The 9,728-nt window shown below is 54.8% G+C and overlaps 1 protein-coding gene across 1 annotated transcript; it reads right to left on the bottom strand.

Moving 5' to 3' along the window:
* Positions 1-1,804: 1,804 nt before the first annotated feature.
* On the bottom strand, positions 1,805-9,645 carry LOC104615776 (probable E3 ubiquitin-protein ligase DTX2; the record flags this gene model as incomplete). Its single annotated transcript, XM_010296021.1, has 7 exons — positions 1,805-2,160; positions 2,789-2,878; positions 3,567-3,728; positions 3,816-3,974; positions 4,614-4,684; positions 5,696-5,740; positions 9,543-9,645. Coding segments are annotated over 7 exons (855 nt in total), but the record flags the coding sequence as incomplete, so codon positions are not given.
* Between the last annotated feature and the right edge of the window lie 83 nt (positions 9,646-9,728).

Below are 9,728 nucleotides of genomic sequence, written 5' to 3'. Positions count from 1 at the left end.
AGGACGTGGCAGCCAGGGATGAGCCGCTGAGCCTGGCCGGCTCACGGCACGGTGTCCTGGCCCTGGACCAGCCCAGACGCAGGGAGGTTCCAGCCCATTCACGCACAGGAGCATCTGCTGAAGATGCCTTGGGCCACGCTGAAATTCTTACTTTGTACAGGGCTGGGTGTACCTGCCCAATTTTTGCTTCAATTCACTGTTTTGATGGCCGGAGAACATGACCTGTTGAGAGAAAGCTGAGGTTTAAACTCGAAACCTCTCCCTTTCGCAACCAGGGCAGGGGAGGAGCAGACACAGCCCAGTCACATAGAGCTCAGCAACACACAGACACGTACCTGCTGCTCCCAAGGAGCTTCCATTCTTGCAGCACCCCCAAACTTCACTGGGTGTTGGAGGGTTTTCTCCCGGGAGCCTGCAGCAGAGGGCAACGAGGAGGCTGCAAGCACAAGATGGATACCAGGCAAATCTCCAGCCCATGACAGCTCCGAAAAACCTTTCATTTTTATATTGGCATGACAGAAAGAAAATTGCCCAGGACATGCTGGTCCCAGGAGGATGCCAAGACAGAGCTACCACGAAGCACGGCCACATCCCGGATCTCCTGGGAAGGGGGTGAAATGGCAGACGGCACCAGGGCCTCTATGTGCCAAAGGGCTTTAATGTGGGCAAAGCTCCCAGGACTTGCAGCTGGGGCCAGTGTCCACGGGGAGGGGAACAGCCAGAAACAGCTCTTAGAAAGGCTTCAGCTACCAGGTGACAAGCATCCTGGTGACAGCATACCGCAAGGCTACCAGGATTGGGGCACTATCCCCTTCACAAGGTGCTAGCACTGGTACCAGGCCGAGCTCACGGCGCAGGAGCGTGCTCCCACCCAGACAGCATCTCTGCTAGCAGCCTTGCATCGCTGCCACCACCGCCCGGCCGGCACCAGAGCCAGGGAGGAGGGTGGCCTGTCACCGGCTGGTGGCACCAGCACTCGCTGCAGCAGCGGCACAACGCAGTTAGCACAAAGCACAACAGCCTCCTCCCTTGCAGAGGCTTCACCCAGCACAAACAGCCCCAAACAGCTGCCATTTCATCTCACCTTTCCTCATCTGAAAGAGGGAAAAGAGGGGCAGGTCCTGCCAGAAGGGCTTCAGGACGATAGGAGCAGGGATGGCAGCTCACACGAGAGCAGGGGCTGCGACTTCCCCCCAGACAGGCACTGCCGGGTCACCTCTGCCGGCACCGTGGCCACAGACCACCAGGCTCTCACAAGCTGCAACCCCCAAGCCCGGGGACCAGCACCCCATGTCCTGCCCCCGCAGAGATTTGTGTCCCTCCGGCAAAGCTGAGCTTTCCCTCTTTTCTCCTGGCTGGATCGAGTGTCCCCAGCTCTGTGGAGCAGGCTGGTCCCTCAGAGAGGGCCACCGAGCGGGGAGGCACACAAGCCATCAGGCAGCTTGGAGGCAAAGCGGCGACGCGCTGTGGAAAGGCAGTGTTTATTACAACCAAGCAGAGATACAGGGGCAGGAGGCTTCGCTGTTAAGAGGTGCCTCAGACAGGGAGCTGCCGTGTGCCGGAGGGAGGCCCTGGGTTGCTTTCCAGCTGGTCTCACGGGGAGCAAGACACCCCACTCTCCCTGTCCTGTCCCCGAGCATTACCAGGGCAAGGTTCTGCCTTCACAAGGGGGTCTGTCACCCCAGGACCACTCTCCCAGCCAGTCCCAGATATGGCCATCAACCCCACCCAGAGACCCAAGTGCAGTTTCTACAAAAACACCTTCCCTCCTGAAAAAAAAAAAAAAAAGACTGTAGAGAGCAGGCAGGGCTCCCGCGGTACAGTGTTATTGCTCAGTGTGACAGGCGGTCAGACACAGGAACTTAAGGCAACAGGAATAAGTGCACTAGGTGGGCCCCCGACGCGTGCCCGGCACAGCCGGGCCCCCACCCCAGCTCATTGTCTCAGGCAGTCCTCAGTGACGCCCTGGGCGGCCAGCTCCGCCAGCACATTGTCCAGGTAGTTGGGGTCAGGGTAGCCGTGGCCGCTCAGGTTTGTGTCCATCTCTGTCTTGTGGTGGATCTCGTTCCACACCACCGTGTTGCTCTCACCGGTGGTGCTGGAGGTGCCCACTGTGAAAATCAGGCGTCTCTTCCAGGCCACCCTCAGGAGCTCCAGGACCTAGAGGTGGAAACAGAAAAACCAAAGCTGGCCTTCGGCAGCTAGGAGACTTGAGCCACGAAAGCAGCTTGCCAGAAGCTTAACAGCCTAAAACCTTGCTGTAGCAGGAAGAAACCAAAGATCCCAGCATCAAAAAGGATCTCCCTCACCTCCTAATTACCCATGCAGTTCCCCTGATGGGAAGGGCCATTCCCTGCACATGCTGGTCTTCCAGGACTTGAAAAATACCAGCACAAGTTGAGACAAACACACCCACCCAGAGGAAACAGGGACAGGAAGAGCCAGCAGCCGGACTACCCGAGCTCAGCAGTTTTAAGTGCAAACCCTTGTCACTGCGTAGCCCAAGACAGGGACTACGCCAGGAGCGCCTTCCTAAAAGATCAGACAGGATTTTGTTTAGCAAGCGGAGTAAGTCTTCACAGTCAAAGTTGTGAAGAAGCGGCAAAGATCTGCAAAGGCAGAGGCCTTACAAACACATGTAAGGAACAAACAGCATGGACAACTACTAAGAATAGCTGGTTAGCATCGTGAGGACAGCTCCCAAAAGCAACCGCGTTGTGCCAATCCACCAACACAGGGCCAAGAGGCAACCCGAGAAGGGTCACATTATCAGGGTGCGATTCCTTACCTTTCTGCCCTTCTCGTTGTCTGGTAGATAACAATAGCGAGGAAAGCCTCTTGCTGTGTAAGGCATCCCAGGGTTGGGGTGCTCAGGGCCCTGCAACAGGTAAGACATATTTAGCAGGAACACATCCATCTTCATGAGTTAGACAACCCTTCAGCAGCAGGATTTGACATCGGTCTATCTCAAAGCAGCTCTTCCATGTAAAAAGGAGCAAGGTATTGCTGATGATGAGGTCTCTGACTTGTTCTTATGGGACATGTGAATATAACAGGTCCTCCAAGAGCGGTCTCATGCTGGGACACAATGACAGATCTTCCGATTACTTAAATTCTGGTAGCAGACCACCCCAAACCACAGCTTTTTCCATGTGGTCTGATGACACCCTAAAGAGACCACCCAGTTCAAACCTTTGCAAGTTCATTGCAACCACCGAAATCTCAGACGTGGGTTGCAAAACCAGGTGTTGGGCTCTCTCCCACCTTGTGAGCATGGGCTGAGTCTCCTCTCTGCTTCACACAGGCACTAGTCTTCACTGTAAGTGAAAGGCTCTTGTAGAGCCTGGGACCACTCCTGAAGAGGGAAAAGATCTTTCACAGAGGAGACTCAGGTCACCCATACATTGAAGATACCAGCCAGTGCAGCTGCTGGCTCCAGGCACCCTGGCCCGCTCAGCAGTGGGCTGCCAGCAGGTACTGTGCCAGATCCCTACACTTCTCCAAGAGGCTCTCACAGCTTGTTCTATCCAGCAGCAGTCGCTCCTGCGAGCATGCTGCACACTCACCTGGATGCCTCTGCTGATGTGATACACAATCTGGATTGTCCCGCAGTCCTTGTGGCCAGGGAGGGACTGGGGAAACGTGGAGACCTCCATCCTCCCTTTGGGCTGAGTACCGGTTTTCTCTCCATAGATGGTTTTACAAGAGGGGCACTGCAAACTCCCATCCTGCAGGGAGAGAGACCAGGCATCGAAGCTCCGCAGCTGGGTTCACCCCGGCACAGGGGACCTGGTTGGGATGGGCCAGCTCGGTACCTTGTTCCCGTTGGAGTACATGGCCAGCATGCAGAGCATGTGGAAGGAGTGCTGGCAGTTTGTCAGATGACCGACCATCTCTGGCTTGATAGTGCTGCACTCGCATGCATCGCCGTAACCTGAGGGGGAGGACAGCTTCTCCATGCAGATGATACAGTCCTAGAGTCCAAGAGAGCAAGGAGAAAACCACCATATAGTGTGAGCACGGGCTGATCGTAATGACTGACTCACCCAAGATGCAATCAAGGAGATGCTTCAGGAAGATTATGCCTTAAACTTAAACCTCAAGGGAAGGATCAGAGGGCAGAGACAGGCTGGTATCACCCCACTCTGCCACCTCCTGGACAGCACAGGAAGAGAGCTGCCATCAGTCGGAGTGGGAACTGAGGGTGGATGCCTCCTGCTCCTCCACAGAGCAGCTCCAGTGCGGGGTTTTGACCTCTATGAGCATTGAGAGGAGACCAAAGTCAAACTCCTCCCTCCGCCCCAGGCCCTGCGGTCAGCTCCAAGGGAAATGGATTTGCTGCATTGCCAATTTGCATTGCCAGGATTAGCTGCTCAACCCACGCTGTGCTTTCTCTGTCAGTCCCCTGATGAGGACAACTCACCAGTTACCACGTGTGGGCTTCAGGCAGTCCTGAGGCCTCCCCACCCAACATCAACAGTGCCATTGCAAGCAGCAGTACCTACCACACGGGATGCCCAAGGAAGGACGGTCCTCAGGCATCACTGTGGTTTTCATGGCACCTCAGTTAACAGGCCACCGGGCAAGCCCGAGTCACTTCACTGTCCTCTCACCTCATCAGCAGGAGAGCCCTTCACCTCTTCCATGTACTTCTTCACCACTGCTTCTGGCTCGGTTGGTGTCGCTGCACAAGGAGAGAGGTGAGAAAAAGAGAGGAGAAGAAATCAGACGTGCTGTGATGTATGACAGGTACGTGCAGGGTGAGCTAGAGAGAAGGGGGACAAGCAAGTCACTGGCCAGGATGCCAAGGAGAAAGGTTAGGGTTAGAGGGGGAGAAGAGGCTGCTCCAACTGATCCCTACGAGCCCCACAAAGGCTTTGCTATCAGAAATCACTATCACTAGGACTGTGAGCACCACGGATGGGAGAACCCACTGGCAGATGTTGGTGCCCTGTGCCGTACACCCAGGGCACCAACTGCACACCCAGCTACAGACGCCTGTAGCTGCTGCGCTCCAGTTCTCCCCATGTGCCCCAAGCGATGCCGGCCAGGTCCCAGCTGCACTTTCTTTCTGCGCACCAAAGGATTCAAACTAGGATCAAACTCAACCCGAGGACACCGTGGTCTCACTGGGAGAGAGGGTAACATCACCTGTGGAGAAAAGGCATTCCCACATGGCCCCAGCTGATGTGGGGTCTTCTCGCACCCAGCAGCTAGTACCTGCTAAAGAGGGACCCAGCAATACACTAAGCTTCAGGCCCTGTTTTGAGTGTGACAGAATGAGCCTCACATCCTTAGCACAAAATAGCAGCCTTTCTCTCAAATCCAGTAAAACACAGCGCAAGTCATAGGGTACACAAAACAAAGCAGCTTTGTAACAGGTACCCTATTTGCAGCACACAACACTGATACCTTTGCATTTTCCTGAATATAGTCCCTGCTCCCTGTCCACTCAGGCACAGGCACCTGTGCAGCCCACCAGCATCACCAGCCTGGTCCACCTCAGAGACGTTACGTGATTAAGCAACAAACATCACACAACACCCAGAGCAAGTTACCGCCGAGAGTGCCAGCGGTCACCTCAACTCCCAGCCCGTCCTTTTGGAGCTGCCCAGCAAGGCTTGGCTTAAGCTAGCAAGCATCGCACGCCTCTGCACGGCGCCCAGCCCCAGGCGAAGGGGGATGAGCTCTTTACCAGTCATCAGGCCCATCACGGAGGCTGCCAGGCTCTTCCGCCAGCCTAGGGAAGGAAACACGCACACGCGACTTCATGACTCCACCTGGCAGGAGGCAAAAGAGAGACCTGCCACTTGGCTTGGGGGGAACCTCGCCCTTCCTTCCCGAATCTACTTCTGGGAGTGATCAGGGGAGAGCAGTGCTGTGATGAACAGGCCAGCAAAGGCGTAGCTCTTCCTTCTCCTTTCTCCTCCATCCTGGCTGGCCAAGCCGCAGGGAGCAAAGGAAATACTAGCAGCAGCCAGACGGGTCACAAGCATCCGTGCCCAGCGCCCCAGGGCCTCGCGAGGAGTTGTACTCCAACAGTGCTCCAAAGAGCTTTGTTCTGGAGCTCGTTTCTAAGCCACTGTAGGACATTCACTGTGCTTTAGCACAGAGAGTACTGCTACTCCAAACTGCCAGGCTCCCAGGTGGACACAGAGCATCACCACGCGCGTCTGCCGGGCGCCAGAGCTGCGGGTGCACTTGCACGACACGCATCTTCAGCTCTCCCCATCCACTTCGGCGCTTTCAAGGAAGATGGAAGGGTTCACAAGTGTTGCCTCTGTGGTTGAAAAAGCTGCGCTTCAAGAGACAGCCACACCGGAGCCAGTACTGAGCTGTTCTGCCACCCCAAAAAGCAGTCTCTGTCACCAGCAGGAAGGGCTGGGTGCTATTTGCCGGATAACCACTTTTCATGGTAGAGGCAAACGTGGTGAAGCAGAAGGGAAGGACTGCTCACGTGCCACAGGTGTCATTGAACAGGCAAGGACCTGGATGGCACAGATCCTGTATCGTTCCCATGAGCGCCAGCTCCGCAAGCAGCCGGTGCTATGGGGGCACCTCGGCAGAGAGCACGAGGCCGCCCCGCAGCACAGAGGTGTGACGGGTGAGATGCAACCAGGGAAGAGATGCCTTTTCGCTGCAGACAAGCCAGCTCGTGGCAGCAGAAGAGAGTGGGGCAGAGCGCTAACGTGGGTGGAAAAATCTTCTAGCTAAGGAAGACTGATGAACTGGGCATTGGACTCTCCGAAATGAAGGCACAGTCATTAAGATGAGTTATTTTCAGAATGGGAATCCTGGCTATCGTGAAACACATGATTTCTGGCAGCAGCAGCAGGCGGAAGGGATGACTGAGCACACAGAGCAAGAGGAGGAGCCCAGGAGGTGAAGGGATGCTACCTCCGAGTGCTGGGGCTGGGCAGGAGAGATGCCTGACATCTCAGGCAGAGCCGGCCTGCAAGGATCACACTCTGGAGATGCTTAGTCGGGACGGTGGTAACAGGATAAAGTACGTGTTAAGCCAAAGAGCAACATGGAAGCAGATATCTTCCACTTCAGCAGCATGCAAAAATCCCCTGGAAAAGCATTTCCAAGAACTGCCACAAGAGCAGGAGACAAACAGGAGCCTGGGCAAGCCCCAGCTTTCCAGCTCTCAGCAGTGCCAGGAGCTGCTTGAAGGCCTCCTCACCAGATCTCACAGGGAATACAGATCCTTGCCTCACCTTTTCCAAAGGTGAGAGATGGGCCCAGGAATCTTCTCTGCTGGGACCTTGCTCGCACACAGCGGATCAGGAGTTGCCAGCCAGGAATGAGTCGCAAGGGGATGCGATCAATCTGAACTGAAATCCCTCATCAGAGCTCAGGTTGGTGCTCGCTGTGCCTGAAGCTCTCCCAGCCAAGGGCTCTGCGATGTCCCTGCTCCAGGCTGGCAAACACAGGGTGGCATTTTCCACATGTGGTGGTTGCAACCAGGCTCTGGTTTGCAACTGCAAGAGACCTTCAGAGTCACACAGGAGACAGAGGCTTCAGCTTCTTCTGCTCTGCAGGTTTTGGAGAGGACCCTGTGAACAGGGCTAGCTGCTACCCACCATAACTCCATCCACTTCCATGAGCACCCGGTCATGATGACCACTATGTTCTCATTCCTGAGGATCCTGTGCTGCTTGCCAGACTTACCACCAAGTCCTCCATCCAGACTGTGTTTTCCAGGTGGCCCTTTCTGAAGTGACCTTCTTGTCTCCTCTGGCTATGGGTTGGAGAAAGCAATGCCAAAGAGATGCGCGGAGACGGTAATAAGACAGCGAGGGAAGCGAGTGGAGAGGGTGTGTTACACCAGCAGCAATGGCTGCCCGGTACTTGGCAGAACGCCCCAGCTCACCTGCTCCCACCTGCAGAGCAGATCTGAGCTGCTCTAGAGCTATTCACCTCATTCAGGATGGCGGAGGACGCTCCTTCCCTGCAGCACCCGCTGTGCATTTCTCTTGCCTGTTGACTTGACTTCCTCTGTAGCAGCTCAGAGAAACAAAGCAATGACTTGCTCAAGAACTGGCCAGGCTCATTCAGATCAAATCAACGAAAGGAGACAAAAATCCCTGTGCAGAGCTGGTGTATTGGGTCTGGAGTGAGTGAGAGTGAGGACAATAAAGCTCTTGCAGAGTCTTGGGGGTACAGCAGGGATTTTGGGCAAAGCAAATGGTGTTACACCACCTCACTGGCTGGCATTAGGATGGAGCTGGGGGCAGACAGGCAGAAGAGGGTAATGCAGCCCTCAGCCATCCTCAGGAAACTCATGCCTGATGCGTTTGCATTGTGGCATCTCTGATCTGTTCCCATCACTTTACTGGGATAATGCTCTGATGCATTTAGATCCACCAAGTCTGTCTGGAGACAGAAGGGCTGGGGAGCCCAGATGCTTTAGAAAATCTGTGCCCAGCTGCAAGTGCTTGAATATCCAGCCCCAAGGAAGCCTTTCGATGCTGAGAACTTGGACTCGGCAAAGGTAGTGAAGCCCACACAGCCTTTCCTGCCTCCGAAGAGAGGTCCTTCCTTGGGCAGACCAGCACAGCTGGCAGGCTGCATCCCAGCAGCACAGAGGGCGAGCTAGAAGAAGGCTGGGGGGCACAGCACACGCCACGGCACAAGCCACATATACTGCAGCACATGAATCACTTCCTTACTGGACCATTTGCTCTGTAAAAGCATTTGCCTCCAAATCTTTGTTCTAGCTATCCCTTGGGATCATCAAAGCCTGTTCAGTCCCCATAATTTTCAGGATTCAATAGCAGATTGAAAATGCAATAGCAGAATCAACTGATGGTGTTTCTCACCAGCTGGCCCAATGCTCTGCTATTGATTTATCTGGGATGTGAAGGAATGTTTACCATTCTTTCATTTACAAAGAGAGGAATAACAATTTTATTTTTTTTTAAATGCTTCCCTTTCCTCCCTGTAGATAATAAGTTGCTTGCTGAAGCAAGGGCTTTCCATAGGCAACATTTAACAGATGTGTTTTGAATCCTTCTTTGGCAAGCAAATGCTGCAAATGCTTGCAGCAGTAACATACCTCCTTCTGTAGCCCAAAACGAGCCATCTGGTTGGCAGCAGACTCTTTTTTTTGATACGCTACGCAGGCCAGACACAGGTTGTTTCTAGTTATTGTCGTGGACAGTCACCCAACTCGGATCACCTCTGCTCTCTGTTCCCTGGATTTGTAAAGGCTGGACCTACTGGCCTCAACCCCCGAGAGGGCTGTCCAGAGATCAGGAAGGTGAGAGGAGATTTGGTGTTAAAACCAGGTTTCTCCACATTTAGCATTTTGGCAGGCTAACCAAGCAACCAGGCTACTCTGATCCTGACAGAGAGCATCCCTGTTATTGCAGCCCATCTCCTTCAGCAGGTGGTCCCCCACGGGGACAGAGAGCTCCCCTGACTCCGAGGGGCTCCCCAGTCCCACCCATCCCACAGGCACTGGCACGGTCTGCAGTCCCAGCTACAGGGGGATGGACATACTGGGAGCAGAGTCAGCTGGGAATTACTCCCCTCACCTCGCCAGATCCCATCCTGCTCCGCAGGGAAGGACGAGCGTGCTCGTCTCCTCTCCCTCCATACCACAGCACTCCGCGTGCGACTGCCCACCCCGGAGAGGACCTGCAGGGAAACCGCCAAGGGGTCGGCGATCCCCTTAGCCAAAAGGGTAACTAGTGGCACACCAGCCCCAAAACAACCTTCTC

The sequence above is a fragment of the Phaethon lepturus genome, unplaced genomic scaffold (genome assembly GCF_000687285.1).
Source record: "Phaethon lepturus isolate BGI_N335 unplaced genomic scaffold, ASM68728v1 scaffold43581, whole genome shotgun sequence".
Classification (NCBI taxonomy): domain Eukaryota; kingdom Metazoa; phylum Chordata; class Aves; order Phaethontiformes; family Phaethontidae; genus Phaethon; species Phaethon lepturus.
The sequence above is the reverse complement of the archived record's forward strand: the minus strand, read 5'-3'. Positions and strand labels throughout refer to the sequence as shown.